The 17649-nt window shown below is 44.0% G+C and overlaps 1 protein-coding gene across 1 annotated transcript in view; it reads left to right on the top strand.

Annotated features, from left to right (window-relative positions):
- The window catches only part of LOC141072995 (uncharacterized), a 40591-nt gene extending 25171 nt beyond the window's left edge, over window positions 1-15420 (top strand). Inside the window, exons 2-7 of the mRNA XM_073560266.1 lie at window positions 8287-8435; window positions 9238-9417; window positions 9501-9624; window positions 9708-9805; window positions 10004-10094; window positions 13478-15420. Of these exons, the coding sequence (XP_073416367.1) occupies window positions 8358-8435; window positions 9238-9417; window positions 9501-9624; window positions 9708-9805; window positions 10004-10094; window positions 13478-14643 (1737 nt within the window). The 5' untranslated portion in view covers window positions 8287-8357 and the 3' untranslated portion in view covers window positions 14644-15420. The remainder of the gene's footprint in view (window positions 1-8286; window positions 8436-9237; window positions 9418-9500; window positions 9625-9707; window positions 9806-10003; window positions 10095-13477) is intronic.
- The last annotated feature ends 2229 nt before the right edge of the window (window positions 15421-17649 follow it).

Below are 17649 nucleotides of genomic sequence, written 5' to 3' on the forward strand. Positions count from 1 at the left end.
ATGCACTGCTGCACAAGGTCCGCATAGAGTGCTGTCACTTGCGGCGTTCCAGCACGGCAAGATCGCGCATTGCAGCTCTGCAGCGCCGATTACGCCTTCTGGAACATCGCATCATATGTGACCTACCCACCAGGTGGAATTCAACGTTACATATGTTGGAGCGGTTGTGTGAGCAGCAGGCAGCAGTAATGGAGTACCAGCTGCATCAGGCGCAAACAAGTCGCACTGTGCGCTGGTCACACTTCAGCACCACTGAGTGGGCCTCTGTGAAGGACATCTGCCTCGTTTTGCGTGCCTTCGATGATTCCACGCGGATGGCGAGTGCAGATGATGCACTAGTCAGCATGACTGTCCCCCTTATCTGCCTGCTTCAAAAAACACTGCAAGCACTAAGGGAGGAGGTTTTGGAAGAGGTGAAGGATGAGGAGTCACAAATGCCATCTGCTTCTGGACAGTCTGCGCTACGTGATTCCTCACAAAGGCCTAGGCAGGGGACACTTTGTGAGGAGGATGAGGAGGAGTCAATGGAGGAGGAAGACATCTTTCCAGAGGAGGGAGGTACACAATGCTCTAGTCAGTATGTACAGCGAGGGTGGGGTGATACAGAGCAGGCAGAGATGACGCCTGAAGCAGGGGACAGCGTTTCTTGGGCAGTTGGGAGTCTGCAGCACATGGTTGATTTCATACTGCAGTGCCTGAGAAACGACCGCCGCATCGCCCACATTCTCTACACGGCTGATTATTGGGTGTACACCCTCCTAGATCCTCGCTACCGGGACAACTTACAAAGCCTCATAACACCGTTGAACCGGGAGCGTAAAATGCGGGAGTACCAAGACACACTGTTGCAGTCCATCATGTTCTCCATTCCACCCGAGAGCAGTGCTGCTAGTGCTTTACAAAGAAGCTCTGTGCGTCGAGGCAGTGGAGGAAGCTCTGCACAAAGAGGGAGCAGAGGCAGCGCCTCAGCACAAGGCAAGACCAGTATGGCCCAAATGTGGCAAAGTTTTGTGTGCCAGCCACAAATGTCTGCACCATCACAGACTGCTCCAGTCAGCAGGAGGCAACGTTTCCATCAGATGGTGACAGACTACATGTCTTGCCCAGTCAGTGTACTCCCAGACGGCACTTCCCCCTTCAAGTTTTGGGTCTCTAAGCTGGATACATTGCCAGAGCTTAGCCAGTATGCATTGGAGGTGCTGGCTTACCCTGCTGCCAGTGTATTATCGGAACGCGTCTTTAGTGCCGCATGTGGTATACTGATAGACCGTCGCACGCGACTATCCTCCGATAACGTTGACTGGCTTACTTTTCTGAAAATGAACAAGGCCTGGATCTCGCCAGAATTTGCCAGTCCTCTTCCAGAATAAATAATTGGTTGGCAACAGTATCCAGGTCTCCTGTTGTGTTCATGTTTCTACCACCTGAACTGTAATCCCTGGGCTTCAACACAGCCAGTTGTTGCTCAGAAGTGCCGTCTGCACAGAGAAAAACACTAGCTCCTGTGTTAGTGGGTTTCAGTAACGCCAGCTGCTCCCCTGCTGTGTGGACGGCAATGTCTTCTGCTGCCTCCACATTCACACTACTACTGATTTCAAACTTGCTCCAACTAGGCCTCTGGCTCCACTCTGTTTCTAGTATTTCCCCTGGCCTCCAACCCCGCCAGTTGCTGCTCAGAAGTGGCGTCTGCACAATCAACACTTGTTCCTGTGTTACTGGGGTTCATTAACGTCAGCTGATCCCCGATGTGTGTCCGGCCATGTCTCCTGCTCTGTCCACATTCCCACTACTAGGAACTTGCATCAATTAGGCCTCAGCCTGCTCCATGATTGATCCTGGGCTTCAACACAGCCAGTTGTTGCTCGGAAGTGCCGTCTGCACAGAGAAAAACACATGCTTCAGTGTTAGTGGGGTTCAGTAATGCCTGCTGCTCCCCTGCTGTGTGGACGACAAAGTCTCCTGCTGCCTCCACATTCAAACTACATCACATATAAAACTTGCTTCAATTAGGCCTCAGCCTGCTCCATGATTGATCCTGGGCTTCAACACAGCCAGTTGTTGCTCGGAAGTGCCATCTGCACAGAGAAAAACACATGCTCCAGTGTTAGTGGGGTTTAGTAATGCCTGCTACTCCCCTGCTGTGTGGACGCCTCCACCTTCAAACTACATCACATATAAAACTTGCTTCAATTAGGCCTCAGCCTGCTCCATGATTGATCCTGGGCTTCAACACAGCCAGTTGTTGCTCGGAAGTGCCATCTGCACAGAGAAAAACACATGCTTCAGTGTTAGTGGGGTTCAGTAATGCCTGCTGCTCCCCTGCTGTGTGGACGACAAAGTCTCCTGCTGCCTCCACATTCAAACTACATCACATATAAAACTTGCTTCAATTAGGCCTCAGCCTGCTCCATGATTGATCCTGGGCTTCAACACAGCCAGTTGTTGCTCGGAAGTGCCGTCTGCACAGAGAAAAACACATGCTCCAGTGTTAGTGGGGTTTAGTAATGCCTGCTACTCCCCTGCTGTGTGGACGACAAAGTCTCCTGCTGCCTCCACATTCAAACTACATCACATATAAAACTTGCTGCAATTAGGCCTCAGCCTACTCCATGATTGACCCTGGGCTCCAACACAGCCAGTTGTTGCTCGGAAGTGCCGTCTGCACAGAGAAAAACACATGCTCCATTGTTAGTGGGGTTCAGTAATGCCTGCTGCTCCCCTGCTGTGTGGATGGCAAAGTCTCCTGCTGCCTCCACAGTCACACTACTACTGATTTCAAACTGGCTCCACTCTGTCTCTAGTATTTACCCTGGCCTCCAACACCGCCAGTTGCTGCTCAGAAGTGGCGTCTGCACAATCAACACTTGTTCCTGTGTTACTGGGGTTCAGTAACGTCAGCTGATCCCCTGATGTGTGTCCGGCAATGTCTCCTGCTCTGTCCACATTCACACTACTGGTGATAAAGGCTGGTTCCGTAGTGCCAATAGGACAAGCACCCCCGGTAACTGCGGCCGTCTCGCGGCCTTACAACTTTGTTTTTCATGGGTACCTTCTGCTACCCATCTGGGTTCCAGCACCGTCAGCTGGTTCTCGGCAGTGCCTTTGGCCTAGGTGCCTCCTTCTTGGTATCCGAGTTCTAGCAACGTCTGCTGGTCCTTGGTAGTGCTTTGTAGCACAGGTACCTCCTGCTTAGTAACCATGTTCCAGCACCGTCAGCTGGTCCACGGTTGTGCCATTGGCTCTTGTTCCTTCAGCTGCCACTCTGGGTTCCAGCACGTCAGCTGGTCCTCGCTAGTTCAATTGACTCTGGTAGCTTATGCTACCCATCCGGGTTTCAGCACCGTCAGCTGGTTCTCGGCAGTGTCTTTGGCAAGGGTACTTCCTCCTGCCCAGCCTGGTTCCAGCACGCCTGCTGTTTCCGGGTAGTGTCAACATCACTTTGCCACCAATACGTTGTCCTGTCGTGTTGCGGTCGGGTTAGCCGAGTCTATGGTGCCTGCAGTTTAGGTGCTTCCTATGTGGGCTGCGGGTTCTGGTAATAAAGGCTGGTTCCGTAGTGCCACTAGGACAAGCACCCCCTGTAGGACTGCGGGTTTTGGTAACTGCGGCCATCTCGCGGCCTTGCAACTTTGTTTTTCATGGGTACCTTTTGCTACCCATCCGGGTTCCAGTACCGTCAGCTGGTTCTCGGCAGTGCCTTTGGCTGAGGTGCCTCCTTCTCGGTATCCCAGTTCCAGCAACGTCTGCTGGTGCTTGGTAGTGCTTTGTAGCACAGGTACCTCCTGCTTAATAATCGTGTTCCAGCACCGTCAGCTGGTCCACGGTTGTGCCATTGACTCTTGTTCCTTCTGCTGCACCTCCAGGGTTCCAGCACCGTCAGCTGGTCCTCGCTAGTTCCATTTGCTCTTGTTCTTTCTGCTACCCATCCAGGTTCCAGCACCGTCAGGTGGTTCTCGGCAGTTCCTCAGCCTTCTTGTACCTTCTTCTACTTTTCCAAGTTCATGCTTGTGGAAATGGTTTTTGGGTCTCACTCTGGATCTCCCTGACGACGCCCCTGAAGACGACGCCCCTGAAGACCACACCGAAGAAGACCAAAAAGATGACCCTGAAGAAGATGACCAAGAGGACAAAGAACATGAAGACAACCACCAAGATGCAGAACAACAAGAGACAGAAGACCAAGAAGCAGAAGAACAAAAAGCAGAAGAACCAAAAGTAGAAGAACATTAAGCATAAGACTAAAAATCAGAGCAAAAGATAATGGGGCTTGTTGTGCCCCTGGAAAATGCCTGCTGCTGCAGGCCAAACTGAATGCGGACAAATCCTGTTGTAAATCTTTTGTGACAGGCAGAATGGAAGGTGTAATCTTCAAACTTTTATAGATAACTACAGGATTGCCTGTCACAAATAAGAATATGATGAAGAAGAAGAATAGGAAGAAGATGAAGAAGTAGAATATGAAGAAGAATAATCGTTAAATAAGAAGAATATGAATAATGTCCAAAAAAAGAATAATAGGAAGAAGGTGAAGAAGAAGAAGATGAATAAGGTGAAGAAGTTGATGAAAAAGATGCTGCTGCTGAGGATAATGAAGGAGAAAGTGTGGGAGAAGTAAAATAGAAGGTGAAAAGCATGGAAGTAGTGAAACATACATATCTGACAAAATATAAAAAAGGTTAACATTGTCAATATACTCCGAACGTCTTTTAAAAAAATTTTTATTCCTGCTATTCCATTTGATTGGGCTAAACCTCTATGCCTTTAATGTCTCCTCCACCTCCCCCAATACATTCTACATTATTCTTAGTAGTTTTTCTTTATGTAGAATTAACCTACAAGGAAAGAAAGGGTTTTTTTTTTTAATTCCGATATTTCTGTCCCATTGACTTGAATGGGACTTCCGGTATCGGAATCGGCAATACCCGATACTTTTTGGGTATCGGCTGATCCAATCCAATCCGATAGTTCTCAATATCGGCTGGTATCGCTCAACAGTAGACATATCTCTTTGATTTGAGGGCATAAAAATTAAAAGTTTGAAAATTGCAAAATTTTAGACATTTTCGCCATATTTCCATTTTTTTTATAAATAAGCGCAAGTCATACCGAAGAAGTTTTACCACTACCATAAAGTACAATATGTCACGAAAAAACATTCTCGGAATCAGCGGGATCCGTTAAAGCGTTCCAGAGTTATTACCTCATAAAGTGACAGTGGTCAGAATTGTAAAAATTGGCCTGGTCATTAAGCTGCAAATTGGCTCCGTCACTAAGGGGTTAAGTTAATTGCAGAAAAAGTTATTTTTTTAGGGATTTTTTTTCTAGTTGGTTCTCATTAATATATTTGACCCCATTTTGCCTTATAAAAAAAAAGTTTTCCTACAAAAGTGTAATTACAGCAGGAGAGGCTGGGTCTAGTACAGGCTAATTTGCATATTAAACAACACTAAAAAGACCCACCCACTATACACACAACAGCTTTAATTAACAAATAATTAACAAGGGGGCTTCTAAATGATAGAGCGGAGAGGAGACACACACGTGAGCAATAGGAATACTGGCCCTACTTACGACCTAGTGGTTACGCTACCTTGCCGTGATGTGACACCCCCACGCGATGTCGGCTTGCCCTCACTGACCCTATTAGACCCTGCAAAAATAAAGAAAGCACCACTGTGAAAAAAAACACTTATATGTGACCGTAAAGAGCCATAATGATGGAGACACTAAATGGATGTAAATCTTATCTAGTAAGGTACTCAATTCACAAATAGTTTGAACAGTGGGGATCAGGGGTATTGGTTGCTAAGAGCAAGCCGTAATTGGGTCTAGTGTGTCAAATAGACATATCACATACAAGGACACCTGGGATACTGACCCTGTTTTTGGGCCTGGTAGTATCCCTGCCTTGCCATGGAGGTTGGGGGTTGCTGTGATCAGCACCAGCAGGGGACCATGATGAGAGTAGTGTCTACTCCCTCAGTGTCCAACTGTAAAAATAAACTAAAAAAATCCATGTACTCACCTGTCCTAATCGTCCCCCCCTGTAAAGCTCTTGACCACTCATGTAGAGGAGTTGGGGAGAATGATGCGTGCAGTGAGCGGGCCCTGGACCTCAGTGACACCATTTGCTAAGCATAGCAGAGGTCCGGTGCCTGCTCGCTGCAGGTGTCATTCTCCCCGGCTCCTCTGCATGAGCGGTCACATGGATTACAGTGGGGGACATTTAGGACAGGTGAGTATAAGGATTTTTTTATTTTATCCTTATTTTTACAGGTGGAGACAGTGGGAGCAGACTACTACTCTCATCTTTATCACCTGCTTTTGCTGGGAACCATGATGAGGGCAGCATTCAGCACTCGGAGCTTGGGAATAGAGCAAGCTGTGCACTGATTGCCAGGCTCCGATACGTGTTGCACGGATGACATCTGTGTGGGGTACATGCCATATGGACTCATTGACTTGAATTGGTCCGTGTGATCCGTGCTGTCGTCCACGACACACGGTCCGTGGAAACGCAATTGCGTGCGCAGACCCATTCATTTCAATGGGCCTGTGTTGTGTGTCAGTGTCTCCGGTACGTGTGGAAACTGTCACCACACGTACCGGAGATACTGACGTGTGAAAGAGCCCTAATAAAGAAGTGCAAATATTTTTTTTTATTTAAATATAAACATGTCCACAAAAGTACAATCTTTTTAAATCTAAAATTAACATGATCTGTAAAAACTATACAAGAAAAAAAGGGGTTAATGCCAAAATTGTGGGGTTTTGGTCACAATGCCACAAAAAATGCATTAAGAAGCAATCAAAGAATCATATATACCCCAACATGTAATAAATATAAGTCCCAGATGTTTTGGAAAATTGCAACTCAAGTAATTTTTCTGTTATGAATTTTCTCAATTTTTTCACCCCAATAAAAAAAAACACACACAAGCCCACACAACATGTTTTATTTTCCCGCTGACAAAGTCAAGGTTACAGCTCTTAGAAGAAGGGGAGGAGAAAAAGTAAAGGGCAGAAATAATTAAAAAAAAAAAAAAAAAAAAGGTAGCATTCCATGATTGCACTTAAAGGGAACCTTTCACCCCCCCCCCAGGGCGTTTTTAACTAAAAGAGCCACCTTCAGCAGCACTAAGGCTAAGTTAATATTTCGACGTTACTGGGGGTCAGAAACGGAAGAGCCACCTTCACAGAGTGCAGCCTTAGTGCTGCTGAAGGTGGCTCTTTTAGTTAAAAACGCCCTGGGGGGGGTGACAGGTTCCCTTTAAGGGGTTATAGAGGCCGTGTGTGTGAGTCAGAGCTGCTGACTTATTATACTATTATTCTACACATACCGGGATCTGTCCACAGTTTCTCAGCCTCAGATTTATATTATTACTTTCCCACAGTAGAGCAGCAGGAAACTACAGAAAATGAGAGGGAGAAATCCACCTTATTCACTTAAGATGGCTGTCAGTTCCTCACCGCAGCGCCTCTACCCTGAAGAGTCACAGATTGGGGGGTTGTTATAGAAATGTTATGTTTAGGGGTTTTTGTGTGGTCTCCTTATAAGAATCACAATTGTTTTGTTCCTTTTCCGCTGATAAATACAAACGACCCAACTATGAAAGACGGGAACCAAGGAAGCATGTATTACACTTACAGTACAGGGCTCCTTTCTTGGCCCCCACACACAGCATGATTTTCATGTAACATATGGAAGCCTATGGGAAAATGCCCCAAAAACCATCATATCCAGAGAAAAAAAAACCTTGTACATGGAGAAATTGGTATCCGATATGTCCTGTCTTGTTCTTACAAAAAATCCTCAAACTTCTGTGTGTGACTCAGACCTGAGATCTAACGTGATAGAAGATTACAGTGCGGGGAAGACGGGAAACCTTCATATAGACGGCCGGTGGGGATGGAGTCAGTGACGGACTCTGGACAAATATGTTTCTAGAGCCGTAGTAGAAGATGAAGATGTCGTCCTCATCATGAAGTAGTTATTTCTCCTGTCCCGTGTAATGAATATCTCCTGCAGTATTGCTAATGCCGATTCCAGTGTCGGGAAATGAGACGAGAATTAGCGTTATGGAAGATGAGTCTATGAGGAACGTATTCAGCTGCCGACTCCGAGGGAGAAACTGCTTGTTGTCTGTGGCCTAAATATATAGGTTTTATTAGTAGATGTAAAGAAGAAAACTAAGTACTGTACAATAATAAATCTCCTCATATGTTTCCCTTATTATCGCCAGTAATTGAATTATTGATGTTACATCGGCCCATCTTCTCATTCAGGTCTCTACAATATCGGATCTTCTCAGTGAAGATCTTCTATATAAGAAAATTTTCCTGATTTACCCATCAAGATGGCTATGGACAGAGACAAGATGGCAGAGAGGATATTACACCTCACCCTAGAGATCCTCTTCCGGCTTACTGGAGAGGTGAGAGATTCTGAAGACGTCACATTAGAACATTCTTATCTATGGTTAAACCAACAAATTCAGACTCGCATATCTCAAAATGCCAAATGAAGAGATCCAGAAAGTAGCACCAGCAATGTTCGGTAAGCCAATCATCTTAATGTCTGTGGTCACATTTCTTCACTTGGTTTTGTTACTGGTGCCTACTTACTATATTATCCCCATGTCTGCCCACCCCAGACATGCCCCCAGAAGAAGCTAGATGCAAAACGTGCGTCGGGGTGAGGCGGGACACTGAGGTTTCTGTGTGGCTGCAATCTTCACAGGTTTACCTGCTGTCCTGGAATATGTACTGCTTATTTTTTATACATTCTTGTTCTAACATGGCAGCTTGATTCACTGTGCATTATCTGAGCTCTTACATGTCACTGACTTTTATTTTATTGGCCAGAGTTTAATATTCGTGTTTGAACTGCTGGATGTTCAGCACGCAGTTCAATGTCCTCCCCAGTTAGGGCGCTCTGATACTATATACTCATTCTTATGATTTTATCATGTGTTAGGTTTTAAATCTTATTATAACTAAAGCATTGTAATTTTTAATATTAGCTACTTTCAGCATCTCTTCATTCGGCATTTTGAGATATGTGAGTCCGATTTTGTTGGTTTATCTGTTGTGAAGTGCCTGCCCCTTTTGATTACTGGACATCCTCATATAATTAGTAATTCTTATTTATGGGAATAACAGATGGACAGAACTGGAGAGGTGAGGACTCTGGAAATGTCTGTAGTGAGATTTATTAATGTGTCTCTCCATAACCAGGATTACACAGTACTGAAGAAGACCTCTAGTGAGCGCTGTCAGGACCCTGTGTCTGAGGGATGGGGAAGACCACTGAACCCAATCACGGGGCCTCCAACTCACCACCTGATACATGAGGATATCAATGACCCGAAGATCCTAGAATTGATCTACAAGATGATTGAGCTGCTGACTGGAGAGGTGACACTGCTGGGAATGCTGGGACATTATACAGTAACGCTGTGAAGGGATCGGTGAGATGATGGTATCATTTTATGTGTCAGGTTCCTATAAGGTGTCAGGACGTTGCTGTCTATTTGTCCATGGAGGAGTGGGAGTATTTAGAAAGACACAAACATGTGTATAAGGACGTCATGATGGAGGTTCCCCAGCCCCTCACATCACCAGGTAATAGACAGGACTAAATACACACGGCCTATAATTATCTGTATGTAAAGAATGAATTCAGTCCCTGTATGTGTTTCCTCCAGATCTATCCAGTAAGAGGACAACACCAGAGAGATGTCCCCGTCCTCTTCTTCCACAGGACTGTAAACAAGAAGATTCCAATGTTCCTCAGGATCATCAGGTAGATGGAGAGAAGGTGTCAGGAGATCTCCCCTATGATGTGTAGACGGCTGTGAAGGTCTTGTGCTCAGTCTTGTTTTATCCACCAGTATTATATGTTTTATACTTGTGTAATGAGAACGGTGGAGATGGCAGGATTAGAGCTGATCATAGATGTGACTTCTCCATCTGTCTGTGACTTTTGCAATATTTATTTCAGGGTGAAGATCTGACCCATATTAATACTACAGAGACATATGTGAGGGATGATGAGCGGTGTAAAGAGGCGATTTCTACATATGACTACCCAGGTGAGTAGTAACCACTAAATGCAGAGAAGTCACAGATTCTTCTCTGTCACCGACTCTGGCTGCTTTATTGATGTTGTAGTTCATATCACAATCAAGTAATCACTATTTTGCCTCTAGACCACAACATTCTCCTCCACCCAAAACTGTTCAAATGACCTTGGGCATTGAAAGCCCTTTTCTATAGAACTTACAACCTGGACAATCTATCTACCCCCTGAGATTAGAAAATGCAGACCCTTGCCTGCCCAGATCTGTAAACTACAAAGCCAAATGACAGCGTACATACAATGTGCTGACACGTTAGAAAATCACTTGAAGAAAGATATGATGGACCTGTAATAGAAAGCGGAGGGTAATGATGCTGTTGGCTTCCTATAATCCTGATATCTTATTGGATGAATCTACCTTCTCTCCCTTCTGTGCTGCTGAATGTGCTCATATGGTCCCTACAAGACCAGGTCCAGTCTTTCTGACCACAATTCATTTTCATGATCGACAACATTGAATCTGCAGTGAGGCCAAGTGTGAATTTCTGTACAAGAACAACAGAGTTTCCCTTCATCCTGACTTTTCAGTTTCTTTTAAAACGTTAAACAGGATTGTGATAATCTACACAAAAAAACCATTACGCCTGTGATATGATATATCTCTAAGCTGTGCATGGCTGATGGATGTCATATAAGTTAATTCCAGAGATGTGTTGACATGGCTTAAGCCCTGGTGTCATGGATTCACTACACATCATAAATTACATTTTGTTTTTGATCATAAGGAATTCAGATTACTACACAATCTCTCCTGAAATGAGGAGCACAAATACTTTCTCTACTGTACTGGTCAGGACTCATAGTAGCTCCAATATTCCACCATAAATGAGTGCAACTCCGGTTTAGTGTTGAAGTTTTAACCTCATAGATGCGTTGTTTTTGGGGATGTAACTTTTTTTTTTAATTCTATATCCTTTGTTACGGGTTCTGTTATGAATGAGTCACCGTAGGAGGCAAAAACAGAACTGCTAGCTAAGTCCAGAAAGCCAGAGAAGTTGGCAGCTATCGGATTGCAGACCTCTGAACCTATCAACAACTAGCAGTAGCCGTGGGGGGTTCCTACGATGCCCTAGACCCCTCGATCACAGCCGGAGAACTAAATAGCCTAAAGACAGATAGGGAAATCTAAACTGCCCCAGAGCAGACCCCAAAGCAATAGGCAGCCCCCAACATATAATGACGGTGAAGCAAGATGAAAAAACACTCACACAGATAGAAAGATAGGCTGAGCAAAAGCTAACTAAATAGGAAAGGATAGAAAAGCTGCTGTCTGCAATCCGCCAAAACCCTATCAAAACAAGAGCCAACAGACTGATAGGGAAAAAAGCCCTGAAGACGCTAGGCTTCAAAAAGACTATATCAGTACTCAGGTATTTTCTGAAGACAGAGCAAAAAGGAATTCAGCTCACCCCAGCAGGGAATGGCAGAAATCCAGAAAAACAAGACAAAACAAAACCAAAACACAAATGCAAAAAGCAGAGCAGAAAACTTAGCTTTTGAGGAGCAGGAATCAGACTGGTCTCCTAGAATCCCTCAGAAAGATCACCAGCAAGGCAGAAGGGCTTTGGCTGCCTTATATCCAGTCAGCAATTCCAGTCATCATCATCCTGCACAGGTGCTTGGTAATCAGCCTCACTACCTTCCTTCACCAGAAGAGGGAGTTCATCAGACCTCAATGGTGAAGGGGAAAATGAACTCACAACAGGGTTCATTCTGTATGATAGTTTGATTGTGGTGGGATTGGCCTGCTTCAGTTATGTTAGTCTGCAATTCCCTTTTAGTCCTTAAAAAAGGGTCTCCATTACCTCTTCCAAATGCCCAAGACCTAAATTTAGGACATCTCAGCTCTGCACTCAAAGTTCTCTTTGAATGTCTAATATTTCTCCTTGAAACTCATCTGATAGGGGACAATATTTTCTATGATAAATTAATTGCCAAGAGTCACGGAGCCGCACACTCTATTTACCTTAGGCTGGTTTCACACTAGCGTTTTTTTGCACTGCGCTGTGTGCGCATACATGCGCATGCGCAATGCGCCCCTATGTTTAACATGGGTGCGCATCGTCTAGCGTTTGTATGTGTTTATGTGCGCATGCGTTTTTTTGCAGTGTGCGCCTATGCGCGCCGGATGCACCCTGTTGCATTTTTGGTGCACCCATCCTGTGTCAAAAAAACACATGTGCACAAATGCGCACGGAATGCACAAAAAAAACACATTACAGTCTATGGGAATGCTGGCGTGCTCATGGACATGCGCATGTCAGCGTTTAAAATCGCATGCGTTTTAAGAGTCAAACTGGTTAAAACGCATGCGCAAAAAATAAGCAAACACATACAAAACGCTTGATGTGCTTTTTGTATGCGTTTGGAAAAAAACGCTAGTGTGAAAGTAGCCTTAGAGAGGTTTCACTAAAATAGTCAGTTTTGCTCATCATCCATTAACCTCTCTACATGGATCTAGACTTTCACAGAGATCCCTAGGTCTGGGCCATGGTGTTACTTGTTGTTTTATGGAGTAAAATGGGGGGAATAGTCAGGTAGCTGGGTCACAGCCAGCAGGGCTGAGAAAATACAAAATCAGAATATACAAGAGTAGTCAGTAAACAGGCCGTCTTCACCACAGGAGACGATTTAAAAGTCGGGAGCTGAGCACAGAGGACGAAACCAGAGGAGAACAAGGCTGTATCTGGCAGCTTCTGGCAATATGGTTCAAGCTTTAATAGAGTGTGGTGCTTTCCAATTGGCTGAAACAGGGAGCATATTACTGCAGCTGGACAGCACACACACCCATACTGCCATAATGGATGGTATTACACATCCCAAGGAACCTAATCTTACTGGCTGGACAGAGCCTGCACCACCATGTCCATTTTCCCCTTGTTTGTCTGTTTGGTGCATTCCTATACAGTTAAATTTCCACCCTCCCTGGAGGAATAAGGGACAGAAAAGGGTTAATTTAGGTGCCTAGTAAGACACGTGAATCCAGCATCTCCACCTTCAGGAATAATCCGGGGGACAGGTCACTCCTAGCTCTAGGGACCTGGTTAGCACCCAAATTCCCTAGGAAATGAAGTTTTTATTGATATTTTTACCTACATAACATTGGTGGCTTTTTATTCCATATTTGGGAGACAGAGTGGACAAGCAGTTGACCACCACGCTCCACTGGTTCATGCTATGCAGTTTTCTATTAGACTATGAACTGTCATTGTCTTGATGAATAATTCAATTTTTTTTACTTAACTTGCCATTTTACTGACAGTTTAAGCAGAAATGTTCAAAAATAACATATTCAAGGATGTTTTATTTAAAAATATATTTTTTTATTTTTGGCAGATGACTGTTCCAGATCAGAGGGACAGCTGACATCTTCAATTTTTAAATCAGATAATTTTGAGATCCCAGAGCACACAACTGAAGTGAATGACATTACTCCAGCTATACCATCATCCCTTCACAGCAAAGATCTGTCATTTGATCCTTTGAAACAGGTCCTGTCTTCTGATTCATTACCGACTGCAAAGGAAAATCCAAGTTACAAAATAAGTATTAAACAACGAGCTGATACTAAAGCAAAGAAGCCATTTTCACGTTCAGAATATGGAAAAGGCTTTCGTCTCGAAAAGTATTTTCTTAAACATCAAAAAATTGAGGGAGCAGAAAATAGATTTTCTTGTTCCAAGTGTGGGAAATGTTTTAACCTTAAATCAGATCTTGGTAGGCACCAGGGAACTCACACAGGGGAGAAGCCATTTTCATGTTCAGAATGTGGAATATGTTTTATCCATAAATCAGCTTTGGTTAGGCACCAGAGAATTCACACAGGGGAGAAGCCATTTTTGTGTTCAGAATGTGGAAAATGTTTTAACCGGAAAATGCATCTTGATAACCACCAGAGAACCCACACAGAAGAGAGGCCTTTTTCATGTTCAGAATGTGGGAAATGTTTTAACCATAAATTTAACCTTATTACACACCAAAGAACCCACACAGGAGAGAAGCCTTTTTCGTGTTTAGAATGTGGGAAATGTTTTAACCATAAATCAGATTTTGTTAAGCACCAGAGAATTCATACAGGGGAGAAGCCTTTTTCCTGCTCAGAATGTGGGAAATGTTTTAACCATAAATTTAACCTTATTATACACCAAAGAACCCACACAGGGGAGAAGCCTTTTTCGTGTTTAGAATGTGGGAAATGTTTTAACCATAAATCAGGTTTGCTTAAGCACCAGAAAACCCACACAGGGGAGAAGCCTTTTTCCTGCTCAGAATGTGGCAAATGCTTTATCCAGAAATCACATCTCAATAGACATCAGATGAGACACACAACGCAGAAGCCTTTTTCATGTTCAGAATGTGAGAACTATTTTGCAGATAAATCACTGCTTATTAAACATCAGAGAACCCACACAGGGGAGAAGCCTTTTTCATGTTCAGAATGTGGAAAATATTTTGTGAAGAAATCATCTCTTCTTAGTCACCAGAGCAGTCACACAGGGTAGAAGCCTTTTTCATATTCTTTATGTGGGAAATGTTTTACAAGAAACCAACTCTAAATAAACATCAGAGAAGTCACACAGGGGAGAAGCCTTTTACATGTTCAGAATGTTGGAAATGATTTAACCAAAAATATTATCTTTGTAAAGGGGTTGTCCACTAGTTTGACAGCTCCTTGTCATACCTCATGTTTGGCCTTGTTAAAATAAATATACTTATACTCACCTTCCGAGCCAGTGCCATTGCAGCGGTGTCTGCATTCGCTTTCTCAGGGCTCATGAGAGGTTGTTACATCACAAGAGCCCTGCACCCAGTCGGCACCCACTAAACTGTCCCCGCCGCCTCCGGACATTTGCTTTCTGACGTTTTCTTATTGTTCGATGTGTCCAAATGTGGGGATAGTGATACACTGAATTCAAGTGCAGACATCACTGGAACAGCACCAGTATGGAAGATTTGAGTCAGTGATTTTATTTTAACTGCACCAAGGAATGAGAAGGGTTTGCCCAAGTAATGCACAACCCCTTTAAAGATCAAAAATCCCACCCAGGAAAAAGCCATTATTATACTTACAGTGTGAAAAATTAATTACTGGAAAATCATTTTTTTTGTTGACCATCAAAAATAACTCAGATGGGGAGAAACTATATGTTATTGACAAATTGTACAAAAGCTATCACAGAAAAATATCACAGACAGTCGTATAACTAAATGAGTAAATTACTTTAGAATTTATTGTATTTTTTTGATTATAAGACACAACAGTCTGTCATTGTTAGTTTGTTTACTGTAGTTTGATGTAACCCCGTCTCATGTACAGCACCATGGAATTAATGGTGCTATATAAATAATAATAATAATAACACTTTTAGTGAGAAAACATTTAGCTATATAAATGAGCGCATCTTTTAGACGGGAGGCAGCTTCATATGACAAAGGAAAACGCTGAAATACCGATTCTGTTCATTGAGAGACCTGCTCTCTATCCTCCAGCCTCACACTTCTCTAACTGATTGGTACAGAGCAGGAAAGGAAGGTACTGGGACTTGCACAGAGCCGGCACGTCCTGACTGAGCAGCTGGCTCAAAGACCTTTCAGATCATGTAGTGAATCACATGACCTGGAAGAATTTGTAAAATGAGGTTATGTATATACAGTGCATGTGTATCCAAATGTGCATATGTAGTGATCTGTGTGTATGTAAGTGTGTGTAACATACGTTGCAGTGGAACCACTGTGCCATGGACCGAGAGGAGCTTGGAAGGGCGTGACTAGGCAAACACCTGATTCTTATTTAGAGGCCCTGATAGTGTGGTAAGATTTGTCTTCAGATGGATGCTAGTTGTTTCTCCAGGACAGACCTCTTACAAACGGCAGTTGACCTCCAAAGGGGCAGGATACTGCAACTGCCAGAAATGGGAAGGTACGACTGGTATACAGGTACTGGCAGGCATGGCTGGTATACAGGCACAGCAGGTATGGCTGGTAGACAGGAACAGCAGGTACTGGCAGACACGGCTGGTATACAGGAAGGCATGGCAGGTAAAGAGGGGACCTGACAACTAGAAAGCATGCAAACTAAAATAATAAGTTGCTCAGGCAGCTCCCAACAGGAGGAGGTACCTTAAATAAGTGTCTCCCAGCCATTGGCTGGAGACACTTTAGGATGGTGTGCACTGTTAATTTAAGAGCCCAGGAGCTTGCACACCCTAACTGCAGTGCCCGGAGATCTGCCAGATGTGTTCATACCCTGGGAGATCACAGCTGCAAGAGGAAGTGAGGGCCGTGGGTGAGTGAGTCAGCGTCTCTTCCAGGGCAAAGGAGGATGGGAATTGCGAAGGAAAGCCAACGCTACTGTACCCCTTCCTTTACTCCCCCTCTTCTTCAAGTTCTCAAGAAATCTCTCCATAAGGAGAGGGCCATGGTTGTTTTCCTTGGGCTCCCACAACTTCTCAAGACTGATTCCCTTCCAATCCACAAGAAAAAAAGCTTTTAGCTTTAGACGTTACTGGAGCAGGAGTTGTACCTGGGTCCTTGAAGATGGAGCTCAAGACAACAGGCTTGAGGAGAGATATGTGGAATGAGTTGGGGATACGTAAAGCAACTGAAAGCTTGAGCTTGTAGGATACAGCATTAACTGTTTGAGAATCTCGAAAGGACCAATAAAACGAGGACCCAGTTTGTATGAATAGTCACTTGAAAAAAAAAACGGTCACAAATACATGGCTGTCTAGTGATGTTATGGGATGTTTCACATGTGGTCACTGCGTGGCCTGTTCCCACATCATGCTTGGTAAGGTATTTATAAGTAATGTCACAGGTAAACTATGTATCAGAGTATTTATCTACTGCAGTAGCAGAGTTGAGGTATACAAGGCTACGTGTCACTGTGGCATAGAGTATGTGAGAAAGACGATCAGGGAATTTAAACACAGGATTGGTGACCACATAGGGGACATCCAACACAAGAGGGATACACCGATATCACGCCATATTAATAACTACTACAGTGGTAACATCAAATGTATTAAATTTATGGGTATTAAGAGAGTCCCTAAACCACTCAGAGGAGGTCACTGGGATAGATTGATCCTAGAAAAGGAAATGAGATGGATCTTTTACCTCAAAATTGTTGCCCCTGGAGTCATGAATGACCAACTTAATTCGGTTTACTTTGTCTGAATATCCCTCATCTACCACGACCATATTGACTTGCTGAAAATAGTTCTTACAATTTTTTGGATTTCTTTATCTTGTATTGCTGCTTACTAATTGTGACAATAATGTAAAAAATATCATGTATGACTTTTCTGGAACATTCCAGACCCTTCTATTCATAGCAGCCCAGAGCCAGGTGACCCCCCTCCTTCCCCACTTAGCAGCTACAGCTGTGTGTGTTCTCCTCTGCCTGCATGTAGCACTCTGTAACCTGAAGCTACAGTTAACTCCCTCTTTCCTGTCCCCCTCCTCACTGCAAGGAATGTTAATTAGCCAGGAGAGGATTTTCCTTT

Source organism: Dendrobates tinctorius, unplaced genomic scaffold (assembly GCF_039654945.1).
Source record: "Dendrobates tinctorius isolate UK_male_01 unplaced genomic scaffold, ASM3965494v1 ptg000294l, whole genome shotgun sequence".
In the NCBI taxonomy this organism is placed as follows: domain Eukaryota; kingdom Metazoa; phylum Chordata; class Amphibia; order Anura; family Dendrobatidae; genus Dendrobates; species Dendrobates tinctorius.